The 13,888-nt window shown below is 38.7% G+C and overlaps 1 protein-coding gene across 1 annotated transcript in view; it reads right to left on the bottom strand.

The window, feature by feature from the left end:
• OTOGL (otogelin like) overlaps positions 1 to 13,888 on the bottom strand; it is a 95,648-nt gene that overhangs the window by 79,407 nt on the left and 2,353 nt on the right. Inside the window, exons 2-9 of the mRNA XM_067468495.1 lie at positions 8,450 to 8,548; positions 7,230 to 7,384; positions 6,194 to 6,315; positions 5,190 to 5,395; positions 2,848 to 2,975; positions 2,182 to 2,288; positions 1,287 to 1,393; positions 547 to 672 (exon numbers count right to left, since the gene is read on the bottom strand). Coding sequence (XP_067324596.1) covers positions 547 to 672; positions 1,287 to 1,393; positions 2,182 to 2,288; positions 2,848 to 2,975; positions 5,190 to 5,395; positions 6,194 to 6,315; positions 7,230 to 7,384; positions 8,450 to 8,548 — 1,050 coding nt within the window. The remainder of the gene's footprint in view (positions 1 to 546; positions 673 to 1,286; positions 1,394 to 2,181; positions 2,289 to 2,847; positions 2,976 to 5,189; positions 5,396 to 6,193; positions 6,316 to 7,229; positions 7,385 to 8,449; positions 8,549 to 13,888) is intronic.

Here is a 13,888-nt window from a genome sequence, read left to right as displayed (position 1 = left end):
TTTCCCAAAGGGTCTCTTCGTTGCAAATAAATATCCCTTTGACATTTGTAAATGAGTACATCTACTCAAATGCTTGTTAGAATATTTTATTCTAAAATGGCTTGGTTATATGCTACTCTGTAAAGTTTTTTTAATCTAAGGCTCTAAACCAGACATCCTCTAACTGTGGTCCTCCAGCTGTTTGAAGATGCCTGCTCTAAACTGATTTATTCTACCTTATCTCCTTAGAGGATATTTTGGGGTGCGTATGGCCAGATTGGGCTCAAACAAAGGAATCAGAATACTCAGGCCATCCACACTCACACTCACATTTTAATTAAATTACCAAATCTACGTATCTGTATCAATCATTAATATATTTGGGGATCCAAAATGTAATTTCTGACCATTTTTAACAGCTGTGTATGGAAATCTGCACGTATTTTGTATATGTAACATAGAAATCCATGACCGGATCTTCTGAAGACCTAAATGAATTGAATACAGTCTCTATTTAAATATACTTCTCTTGTTCTTGGCATATTTCAATGCTAAAATTGCACTTACCATCTGGGCAGTAGCATCCATCTAAGCAATGAAGGTTACTTCCAAGGCAATCTTTCTCAAAGGTACAGGTTGGTGGACAACAGCTAATACAATCCCGGTGGATAAAAGTGTCTTCACATTTATCAGCTACAATATAACAAGTTAAACATTATGTTCTGGTTAATTTCATTTGGCCAAATATGCAAAATACTCAAACGATTTATTATATTTTTAATACCAATAACTGGTAAGACTACATATTTATACTAGTGTACTTCATCACTAATATCTTAAATTTAATATCTATGTCAAGTTCAAATTTTAAAAACAAAACAGAGTAACATCTTTAAAGGTGTGTTTAAAATGAAAGGAATGTGGGGATATAATTCTGCATTTACAAAAATCAAGATCTCATCAAAAGAAATCTAGCATGATAATCTCATTCAAAACTGCTCCGAAATCTAATATGGTGGGAAATGTTTTAAAGAACTAAATACATTAAGGAAATATAGTCATTACATGTCTTTTTTGGCATGATCTAAAACAAATAATCTGTCTAACTAATCCCAATCGATATCTAAATTCTATTGGCTAGAATTATTCATGTGTCTGAATACTTGTAATATGACTACCATAGCTGTCGGCTGAGGTACTACATTCAAAATGGCCCACTAGTATTGACATTAGGGTGGTCAAAAAAAGATCAACACCAGTTTTATTTCATTTGGCCAATATTAAAACAGAACTTGCTCCAAACTTACTGCATGCTGGAAAATCATCCCTCCAATCTCGTATTGGATAGCCTGCATGCGAACATGATCGAGTGTATTCTGTCACTGCACGGCAGTAACTTTCATCATCATTCTCTCTGAAGAGACAAAATAAACCCTTACTAGCTAAATATAACATTTTATGCATGTGTATGCATCCTAATGGTTTGAAATTCCTTCTTATACAGTCATCAGGTCAAGCTTTGTTTTGTTCCTTTATTGCTATTGGATGCTTTTGTGACATGTAATCGAATTAAACAATTAAACAAGTCTCAAAAAAAAGAAGAAGAAGAATTTGGCATTCATAGACAATGACTCCACAAACTGCTTCTCGCATTGAACTGCAAAGCAAGAATTCTTGTTCATCAATAGCCCAAAATTAACAAAACTCCAATCCTTACTTACTACCAATTTCAAATTTTAAAAAAGCAAAAATAAAACATGACATTTCAGGTAGAAATGTCAGGCAAGATGCCAGGTTCAGGACCAGAAATGTGCTCAGGTGTTCAGTAACATTATCCTCAAGGGAGAGAGAAGTATTGACATTTCCAAAATTGAAATTAAAACTGCAGAAGACTTCCCAATGTAATGTTATTTTGAAGAGCTGAGCCATGTTTCAGGAATGTGTTCATTTTGTACACCTGAATGGCAGGGCGTTGGACTAAACAGCCCTTGTAGTTCCTGCCAGCTCTATGAATCCATGACCCCAGGAAAGTCAATCCAATGTGAGTCAAGTAATGTAAGTCCCATGCTTCTGATTGTTGACCTTAGCAGGAATATTTAGAATTGTTCCTGATGCAGAAAGTCATGTACAAGACAATTGTATAAGAATAACTACTATATAATGCAGCCCATGAAACCAACAAAACATTTATTCTCTGCTTACCTACAAAGATCATTCATACAGCTGGAAATATATGGATAAGGGTCTATGCTTTGATGGCAGCTAAAGAAAGGAAACTGCAAGAGTATTTGGCACTTGAAGTAGATGTCCTGTGTGTAGAAGGAGCCAGATAATTACTAATGCAAATGTACTACATTTTAATACAGAAGCTCTCCACTCCCAGCTCACCCCACACACTGCATGGATATTGTTATGAGGATCTAATATCTCTATAACAAATCAACAGAATTCCTTTTAATGCTTGACCAACCCCCCAGATGACATTTTGGACTAAAAATTGAAACATTTTGCAAAATGTGTTTTAGCCCTGGAGTGGCAAGGGGCTTCCAAACATGGTGTAAATACCCTTCACATTCCCAAAGGCAATTTTGGGCAATACACACACATACAAACACCTGAGGCCAAAGAAAATGGCATTGGAAGCGATAAACAGCCCATGGACTTCACTTTTCCCAACCATGACCTAAATGACCACCTCCAAGACACTTTTGGTTTCCAATCTCCCAAGAAAATATTTTTCAAGGATTCACAGGGATTTATACAAGATTGACAAATGCTCAAAAGGTTTCCTTGCACAAAATCCTTCCGTTCACAAAATACATGTTGTAGAGGCCATTATTACGTGAAATAGCAAACTGAACAACTTACCTCATAAGACTGTGCATCAATATAGCAAGGACTGGGAAAATCAGAGAGTGTAGCTACACAAGCTGCGTGATTTGGAGTTTCCACCAACCAACTGTTTGCAAATTTAGCAATATCTTCTGAATAGTCACCTAATAAAAAAAAGAATTTGGCACAAGAAGAAGCAACATTTTGCCACCACATTTTTTCTAGGTAACATCAAAATATATATTTACTTACTCAGACTTCTAACCAGTTCCAAACTTGACTTTGCTAAGTTCTCTTTTACAACAAAGCACTCAATGTAATTATATGTGTGGCTGAAACAATATTTAACCTAAAACTACATTCTTTTTTATAGAATTTTTATTCATATGGCTAAAACTACATTCTTGTGCTGGAAACAAATATGACAGAATGAACCCCAACATGGGGCAATTTGTATTTAAACACATGGAGTTGGGATATTTAAGAGAGTTGGTAATTTACTGTATTTAGGGTATTAGTAACGCATTAGTGAAAGATTATTGGGTGATCAGGCTGGGACCAAGTACTAGGTGGACTTTAGTCATCATTAATGGACATAAGAGAAATCACTGGGGTTACTGTGAGTTTTCTGGGCTGTATGGCTATGTTCCAAAAGCATTCTCTCATGACATTTTGCCCACATCTATGGCAGGCATCCTCAGAGGTTGTGAGGTCATAATCTCTGAGGATGTCTGCCATAGATGTGGGTGAAATGTCAGGAGAGAATGCTTCTGGAACATGGCCATACAGCCCAGAAGACTCATAGCATCCCATTGATTTCAGCCATTAAGCCTTGGACAACACATTGAACGTCTATACTGTAAGAGGAATTTCTCATTAGAGAAAACAGCCCTTTTGCTGATAGAAAATCAGAATCGCTTTATCGCAAATGCTGACTTACAATCTATATAAAACAAAACCCAGTTCAGACTTTCCTAGGACAAACACAGCCCCTTTAGGTTGGTACATCCCTCCCACTTTAAGCATAATAACGTATTCAAAGCTTAAATACCAAAGAACTACAAAAAGAAAGTATGAGAATGCAAAAGGAGCTGGAATCTGAAGAAAAGCTAAGATAAAGTATTATCTGCATCTTCTCCTCATTTCTCCACATTGCCAAAATGGAACCCATCACACAGGCATGTAGCCGGGGGGGGGGGGGGGGGGTAGCTTGGGGGGCTTCCGCCCCCCCCCCCAAATTCTGGTGGTGGTCCGCGAGAAGGCGTTACTGGTGCATTATTTAAACTGCTATATTTATTCATATCATGATCTGATCACTATACTCAATATATCCCATATGCATGGGGGTATTGGGGTAACGATACAAAAGGTTTGCTAGGGTAGACCCTCTTTCACTCAGACTCAGCCCCCCCCCCCCCCCCCCGAAACAAAATCCTGGCTACAGGCCTGCCATCACATGATGCAGGGCAACTTTTGATGGAACTCCATGGGGCTCCATTTTGGCAGCGTGGAGAAATGGAGCCCAGAGTGGATTTGACAGCCGGGTGTTACCCGACTCCTCATTAAACAACATGAAGAGGAAGCAGGGAAAGGATGGGAAACCATGTGGAATATAAGGCCATCCCAGAAGACAGGAAAAGATAGTAGGGAACGGAGGACAGTTTCCTCCACTTTCCCTCTTTTCCCACTTCTTTCCCCTTGTTTTCCACCTACCCGTGTAAAAACCATTCATTGGGTGGCAAATGTCAGACCATTTCAGGGAGCTATATCAAGTGCCTAACTTTCAGTCATTATATATCCTGAATGTTCAATCCATCATAATGGTTTGTCATATCTTGAAGAAAGTGTAATATTAAAAAAAATCAAAGAAAGGTAAATGAGATATGTCTGAATAACTGCAGCACAAGTACCACATTTGTATTTCTGTGCGAACTACAAGCATATCTTACATCCCTAAGCATATCTCCTTAAATTGTAAGCCAATTCACATGCTTTTGGTAGCATGAAAGAATTCAATTGACATCATATATTCTCTTGATTTTACATGATTAGGTATTAAAAAGTAAAAGAAGATAAACTGCCATAAATGAGAGCAACTTTTTGTGACTGAGTTATGGAGTAACTATAAAGATCTCTGGTCACATGCATGACTGACAGGCATTATATTAATTGTGATCAAACATCTGGGGGGTCAAAATTCAGAACTACTATCTAAAGCATTATATGAATATTAAATATAAATATTATCCTCAAATGTTGAGAAAAATATGTAATTGCAATTTACAGCTGGTTTAACAGCCTTTAAGCACAGAGAACTGCAAATGAATATGGTCTAATAATGTGCTGTCACAAATAATGTACATAGATTATGTGCTTACTATTTTGTATTACAAAATCATCTGCTGTATTGTTGTTATAATTCCCACAGAGACCACATGTTTTCCCTGTGTGCTCTTCTGTTAGTTTAATGTAAATTCCAGTGTTTCCATCCCAAGCCAGGGAAAAGCCAAAGGTAGTTTTCACCAGAATATAATCTGCTAATCTCTCAATGAAAATATTTCCAATTGTCTGGGGCAATGTCAACCTAAAAAAGCAAAATAAACTGTATGTTATGTTGTTGTTATACTCATTTGATCACACAGAAATCTGCTTTTTCAAAACTTATGTCAAATAAAACAAAATTTTAAAAAATCAAATTACTATGAAAATTATAAAATTACAAAAGTTGAATTCTTCAATTAATTATCATTTTCTCTTCTCAGTATGCAAATGTTTACATTATCATCAGATAAACTAATACTACCCTCTCTTTTTCACATATTAATGTAAAAATGGCATTACTTTGAAAAATTAGCTCTACTACAATAATCAACAAACTCTATAATTTAAACATTATGATTCATCACATACCATAAATCAGATTATTAGTACCAATACCAATAAATCCAAATGTATATGAAACCCATTGATTCAGTGGGTCTAACCTACAGGAAGTAGGAAAGGGATTTAACTTATAGTATATAAACGAGACGAGGGGGCCACGGTGGCACAGTGGGTTAAACCGCTGAGCTGTGGAAGTTACTGGCCAAAAGGTTGGTGGTTCAAATCCACAGAGCAGCATGAGCTCCCATCATTAGCCCCAGCTTCTGGCAACCTAGCAGTTTGAAAACATGCAACTGGGAGATCAATAGGTACTACTCCGGCAGGTACCTAGGAGATATCTATGGATCATACCAGCTCTTCGGTTTAGAAATGGAGATGAGTCGGACTTTACTAGACTTAATGTCAAGGGAACCTTTATATAGAACAGAGTTGTAGTTGGAAAAATCCATGTACTTCATATACATTTTCTACTTTTAAAATATATTTTTAGATTATTTACCTAATTTTTCCCTTTCTTACTTCATGACGAAATATGTGTATTTCCTCGTGATTTGAAAAAAACAAGCTGATTGACCGCAAACAGGAGTATACTGAACCAACACAATGTGGACTGTTATTTATCTTCAAAAGAGAGAAAAGGATAAATAGTAGTAAGGAACCTCTTTTCCACCCAACATTTTCATAACACAAAAGTTGTATCCAAAACTACTAGAGCTAGAAACACCTGTGATCAACTGTTCCTACCACAGGATCCAGAATTGAGTGTTATCTCTAGTCATGCCCAATAATACATAATTCTTTTTACTATGACTATGATTTCTTCTGGCGTGAGAAGAGAAAATTTCTGATACATTATACAGAGAACCAGCATGGTGTAGTGGTTTGAGGATTTAACTATGACTCTTGAGGCCAGGGTTCAATTCCCTACTTTGGCCATGGAAACCCACAGGTTGACCTAGTGCAATTCTCAGAAAACCCCATGATATGTTTACCTTAGGGATACCATAATTTGGAAATGACTTGGAACAACAAACACATACAATGACTGCACACAATGAATTTGCAACATTTCCCTGGCTTATATAAAAATCTACATTTTTATCTTTCTCCTATTTTTAAATAGATGAAACAGCATTTTCTGATAAGAGGTCCTCACATGTAATTAGACCAACTGGGTGATCATTCAGGTTATATGTTTGTAAAAATGTCATAAGAAAGAGGGAACAGGTTTATTTTCTGTTTTTCTGGAGACTTGGAGTCGGAGAAGTAGATTCAAATTACAGGATTCTACCAGAACATTAGGGGAAACTTCCTGACCATAAGAGTTGTTCAATAGTAGAAGTCACTGCCTCAGAGTATGGTGAAAGCCTCTTCTTTGGAGCTTTTAAAAATATGTTAGGGGTGCTTTGATTGTGCGAGTGGGCTCTTCCAATTCTATGATTCAATTATTCTGATTTTATAGGAAATGAAGGGGGTGGGCTTCATTAATTTTTCTCACTACTATAACTTCCTTCTTGAACAAAATTTTGTCTTACCCACACAGTGTATTGAGGCTCTGGATCACCGCAGTCTTTCACAAAAATATAAGAACAATTTCCTGGGAAGTAGTAGTAGATACCATCAAATGTTTCAAAGTGATACTGTCCCCATGATTTGCAAATGCCATCTCTGTCTTTGCCAGCATTTGCAACTATAAGAAAATAGAGAATTTGTTTACAAGTATAGTAACAAAAGCCAACATAACAAATGCAACAGAACCCATTCCATATGTTGCTGTTATTTTACTATTTTACAAAAATTGTCACACCTACAATACATGCAGCTAATTGGAAGTTGGAAATGTAGGATGCCAATCCATTGTTCTTGATTTTGGTATCCTTCTGGGTCATTAGATTTATATGGGACATGGAGGAACTATTTTACAATGCTTCACCTTCTTTCCTTTTTAGATTAATATCTGCAGTGATGGAGAACTCCATTTCACCCTGATGGACATTGGCCTGTGGGATTTTGAATCATAGGGCGTTCAATCACCCTGTCTGATAAAGTCCTTAACGGGTCTGCACTTGAAATGCAGCAGCAAGGCTATAGTATACACTTTAAAGACTACATATATCACTTCTAAACAAAGTACCCTGGCTACCAATCTGCTTCCACTCTAAATGCAGGGCCCAAGTTTGGATCATCAGAAACCATAAATGTCATGGAGGGTCTTTGAAAGACCAACTCCTCCCATACAAATGTGCTCAGAATCAAAAGTTCTCAATAAAGGCTTATTTGGGGAACCACCCATTCTGGGGGAGTCTATATGACCAAAATATATCACAAGACTTTCCCAAAAGAAATATCTGGAAATTTGAACTCCCTTCCCAAGTGAGACCAGGTTGGTTCCATTCCTCCTCCATTCATTACTTAAAACTGAATTATTCCATATAGCCTTTGATCCTTAACTGTTTATTTCTTTGTATGTTTCTAAAGACTTGAACGTTGTTTGATTCATTTAATAATAATATTTGTTTGCTGGAAACCTAGCAAATAAATCAATCGGGAATAAATTAAGACCATTGTGGACCACATTAGAGCTTGTTTGTGCAAATACATTTCGCTGTATTCTTGCACCATGCTGCAATGTATTTTCATTTAAAAAAAGGGAACATGTTGTCAAAGCATTATGTGTACTGTTATTTTAGCAAATTATATTTAACAGTTGACATTTATATGAAATGCGGCTCTATAACTTGTTACTGTGACTTACCAATTTGGCACCGTTCCCCCTGTGCCTGGAATGTCTCACAGTCACACACTCCTGCCTCAGTGCAAACTGCTCCATTAAGGCAATCCTGAGGGCAAGAACCTGCATAAATAAAAAAATAAAATAAATCCAGCTGCAAATAAGTATTAAAACTTTATTGACATCTTAAGTCTGCCTTCCCTAGCCTGATATCCTCCAAATTTAAGTTGTAAGCCAACACATTTGACTCATGGTGACTCTAAAGCAAACCTATCAGATGGTTTTCTTGGCAGAATTTGTTCAGGAGGGAAGTGGGTTTCATCACCAAGTGGGGATTCAAACCCTTGTCTTCAGAGTCATCGTTCAGCACTCAAACCACTGTACTACACTGGTCTCTAGATGCTGCCAGCTGTTACATCTTCAGCTTTACACCTGATGTTTTGGTGGGACATCTTCATCCCTTGAAATGTATTATAAAGTATGTTATAGATGAGTTAATAGCATTACATCAGCACTATATAAAATCACAGGCAATAATAATTAAAGTATTGCTTTTTACAAGAGGTAAGAAAATGATACTGACCTCTTGATGAATTTTGAAGGTGAGAAAAGGCTTCATGAATGGGAGTTCCAGAGGGAACTGCAGAAGTCTATGAGATAAGCAGAAACAAATGCAAATAATGCATATCTGTCTGAAAAACATATGCACAAGCCTTTAAAAAGGCATTAAAAGTCCAATTCTAGTCTGCTTTTAAAAGCCTGATGGCACAAAAGTGTATTGAGCTGCTGACAGAAGAAGAGCAAAGAGGGGTCTTCCTGGCCTCTTTAGGGAGAGAGCTCCAAGTCTGGAAGCAGCTGTCAAAAAGGCCCTTTCCCTTGTGGGTCAGAGAAAAAGGCCTCTCCAGATCATCTTAGTGCTGCAATAATAATAATAATAATAATAATAATAATAATAATAATAAGGATCATCAATGTCGCAATCCCAGATGACAGCAGGATTGCAGAGAAACAACTGGAAAAGCTGACACGATATGAGGATTTAAAGATCGAAGTGCAAAGACTCTGGCACAAGCCAGTCAAGGTGGTCCCAGTGGTGATCGGCACACTGGGTGCAGTGCCTAAAGACCTTGGCCTGAACTTAAACATAATCGTTGCTACAAAATTACCATCTGCCAGCTGCAGAAGGCCACCTTACTGGGATCTGCACACATTATTAGCCGATACATCACACAGGCCTAGACACTTGGGAAGTGTCCGATGTGTGATCCAATTCAACAGCCAGCAGAGTATCTGCTGTGGACTCATCTTGTTGTGTATCAAATAATAATAATAGTAATAATAATAATAATAATACTTTAACTTGTTATCGGCCTCTCCTTACAGCTTAAAGCAAACAAATCTCAAAGTGTGTGTGGTGGGGGTGTGTGTGTCAGGAGCGACTTGAGAAACTGCAAGTCACTTCTGGTGTGAGAGAATTGGCTGTCTGCAAGGACCTTGCCCAGGGGACGCACGGACGTTTTGATGTTTTACCATCCTTGTTGGAGGCTTCTTTCATGTCCCTGCATGGGGAACTGGAGTTGACAAAGGGAGCTCATCCGCGCTCTCCCCGGATTCAAACCTTCAACCTGTCAGTCTTCAATGGAAGAGTAGTAGAAAGCATGGAAAGAATTCACTAAAACTGTGATATTAGAACCCTGCTTGGCTTGGTCTTACATGGAAAAGCTACTTGCCATGGTAGCTGGAGATTCCTGAAAAAATTCATTAAAACATTACTTTTCAGACCTCTCCATTACAATTGAAATAAACCAAGGAGAACACTTTTCACAAGTACCATCTCTGTCCTGGGAACCCATTGGAGAGCTGAGCAGAGTCTGTCACAGCAACAACACCCTTTGCAAAACAGCCCATCTACTATTTCATGGTTGTACTTTGTGCCAAGCACTAACAAAATTCCAAGTCTTTTTTGTTTGCTCTTACAAAAGAGATAACAGTGAAAAGGCCTCTTTTTCCGCTTGATGTGCGTCACTTAGTTTGTTGCAGTGGTTAATTCTAGAAGCGATTTGCAAAGAATGAATGAATGAATGGTTGAATGTAGGTTTGCATTTTGAGAGCTGCAGAAAAACAGGTATGGAAAAGCTTCTCCTCCTTGTCCTGCTTTGCTATTAACATTTGCTGTACAAAGACTTCATTGTAGAAATAGCAAACTGCCCTTAGTAGGCAGATGGGTGTGAGCGTGTGGGTTTTTTCTTTCCTTCCTTTTGTGGTCCAACCTACCTCAGCTGCTAAGAGATCTCTTTTCTGGCGAATTGCATTAAATTCATTCCTGGAAGAAAACAAGAAGAATCTTGTATAATCAAAGATTTCAAAGCAACCTGAATAAGCAAGCTCCCGTGAGAGAGGTGTTTCTCTCAGATTTCTCTAACATTATTAAAGACGCCTTTATTGGATTAGCATTCAAGTTTTTTAGAAGTGAACATTCACTTTTATTTTATCTTTTTGGATTTAACAAAATAGAAAACAGCCCCAATTTTTGCTCATGGACACAAACTGTGAGCTATGTCTAATGAGAGGAAATCATTAAGATATGGGTAGATTAGAGCTATTTTTTAAAAAGAAGCAAGGTTTTTACATAAGCAGAGGTTTTACATGTTGTTGCTTAGTTGTTCAGTTGCTTCAGACTCTTTGTGACCTCATGGACCAGCCCATGCCAGAGCTCCCTGTTGGCCATCACCACCTGGTAGCTCCTTCAAGGTCAAGTCAGTCACTTCAAGGATAACATCCATCCATCCATCTTGTCATTGATTAGTCCCTCTTCCTTTTTCCTTCCATTTTCCCCAGCTTCATTATCTTCTCCAAGCTTTCCCGTCTTCTCATTATATGGCCAAAGTACTTGATCTTTGCCCCTAATACGCTGCCTTTCAGTGAGCAGTCGGGCATTATTTCCTGGTGTATGGACTGGTTTGAATTTGTGCGGTCCAAGGCACTCTCAGAATTTTCCTCCAGCACCACAGTTGAAAAGTGTCTATCTTCCTTCGTTCAGCCTTCTTTATGGTCCAGCTTTCACATTCATAGGTTACTACGGGGAATATCATTGCTTTAACTATACAGATCTTTGATGCCAGTGTGATGTCTCTACTCTTTATTATCTTATCAAGATCGGTCATTGCTCTCTTCCCAAGAAGTAAATGTTGTCTGATTTCCTGGTTGAAGTCTGGTCTGCAGTAATCTTTATGCCTAGAAATACGAAATATGTCACTGCCTTCACATTTTCTCCCTCTATAAGCAGAAGTTTTACATAATAATTTCATTTTTCATTTTATACAATGATAAAACCAATGGATCTAAACAAATGAGACTATGTTACTATTGGTATCTAGTGGAGTTTGGTTTTGGTGCTCTCTGTGGATAAGTACATGCCCAAATCCATTGGTGCACAAGTCTCATTATATCCAACAATGCAGTGAAATCATGTCCTTTCTTTAAAATGGGAAAATCACCATTTGGTCCAAACCCCTCTCAGAGGTAGAAATCTCTCTCAACATGGCGGCCAGTTGCAGATGAATGTGGGACAAGAAATGCTGAAATACATGATTGCCCTAAACGGTTCCGGCCCAAGCTACCTATCTGACCGCATCTCTGCCTATGAACCCACCAGGACTTTGAGATCTTCCGGGGAGACCCTGCTCTCGATCCCGCCTGCTTCTCAAGCTCGGCTGGCGGGGACGAGAGATAGGGCCTTCTCGGTGGTGGCTCCTCGGCTGTGGAACGCCCTTCCTACGGACATTAGACTAGCACCATCTCTAATGGTATTCCGCAAAAAGGTGAAGACCTGGATGTTTTTGCAGGCGTTTGAGTAATTTAGTGCAATCTGGTAATGGAACATAGGAATGGAACAATGGACGACGAACCTGGACTACGCTTGGATGATGAGAAGATTGGGTACGGTTGTTTTTTTGTAATAATTGTGCATTGTAATTGCTTATTGGTAATTTATGGATAATGTGTTAAGTCAATTGTTATATGTTGTATGGAACCACTGCTGTTTCTACTGTTTTTACTGTTTGTGAAGCACTGTGAGTCGCCTTCGGGCTTGAGATACAGCGGTATATAAGCAAAGTAAATAAATAAATAAATAAATAAGCAGAACTTGACTTAATTTACATGCTTATATCCAATAGCTTTATCATCACCAGTACACCCATCAAAGAATTCAAAAATGGCTTTCTTTACATTTCTTTAGATATGGCTTAGTGCTGAATGTTATCTTGTTCCCACTCTGCAGTCTGTTACCAGTCCTATAGCAAACAGGGTCACATGGAAATTAAAGTTAAATAACATAATGGAAATGACCTGACCTACAAGAAGCACTGCCTGAACATCAAACAAAAAGTGGGTGCTAGAAACAATATCATACGAAAGCTGACTGGCACAACCTGGGGATCACAACCAGACACAGTGAAGACATCTGCCCTTGCGCTATGCTACTCTGCTGCTGAGCACGCATGCCCAGTGTGGAACACATCTCACCACGCTAAAACAGTGGATGTAGCTCTTAATGAGACATGCCGCATTATCACAGAGTGTCTGCGCCCTACACCACTGGAGAAATTACACTGCCTAGCCGGTATTGCACCACCTGACATCCGCCGGGAAGTAGCAGCCAATAGTGAAAGGACCAAGGCAGAGACATCTCCAGCTCATCCCATGTTTGGGTATCAGCCAGCACGTCAACGACTCAAATCAAGAAATAGTTTTCTTAGATCTACAGAGACACTCGCTGGAACACCTCAGCAAACGAGAGTTCAAAAGTGGCAGGCTCAAACCCAGCACCTCAATCTGTGGGTGATACCAGATGAGAGACTCCCCCCTGGGCACACAGAAGACTGTGCGACTTGGAAGGCGCTGAACAGACTGCGCTCTGGCACCACGAGATGCAGAGCCAATCTTAAGAAATGGGGCTACAGGGTGGAATCCACGGCATGCGAGTGCGGAGAAGAGCAAACCACTGACCACCTGCTGCAATGCAACCTGGGCCCTGCCACATGCACGATGGAGGACCTTCTTGCGGCAACACCAGAGGCACTCCAAGTGGCCAGATACTGGTCAAAGGACATTTAATCAGCTACCAAGTTTGCAAAAAAAATTTTTTTTATCTGTTTGTTTATTTCGTTCTGTTAGAAATGTAATGTTCTGGTTGCGGATGACACGATAAATAAATAAATAAATAAATAAAATAATGGAAATTTTATATGGGCACATCTAAATCGATCTCTTAATGTAGAAGGGCCCAAAATTCAAAGTATCCACTGACTTTGAGCCAATATTAACAGTTGGGTCAATTTAGAGATGGAACTGGTGCAACTGTTTTCATTGCTATCTGTGTTTTCTGGGCCGTCTCATTTTTCATGTTACTGCAGTCACCAGCTGCAACATGAAGGCCATCACCTTCAATAATGTTGGCCA

This window comes from Anolis sagrei, chromosome 5 (genome assembly GCF_037176765.1).
Source record: "Anolis sagrei isolate rAnoSag1 chromosome 5, rAnoSag1.mat, whole genome shotgun sequence".
Classification (NCBI taxonomy): domain Eukaryota; kingdom Metazoa; phylum Chordata; class Lepidosauria; order Squamata; family Dactyloidae; genus Anolis; species Anolis sagrei.
Note: the sequence above shows the minus strand (reverse complement) of the source record. Positions and strands in the feature narration are given on the sequence as shown.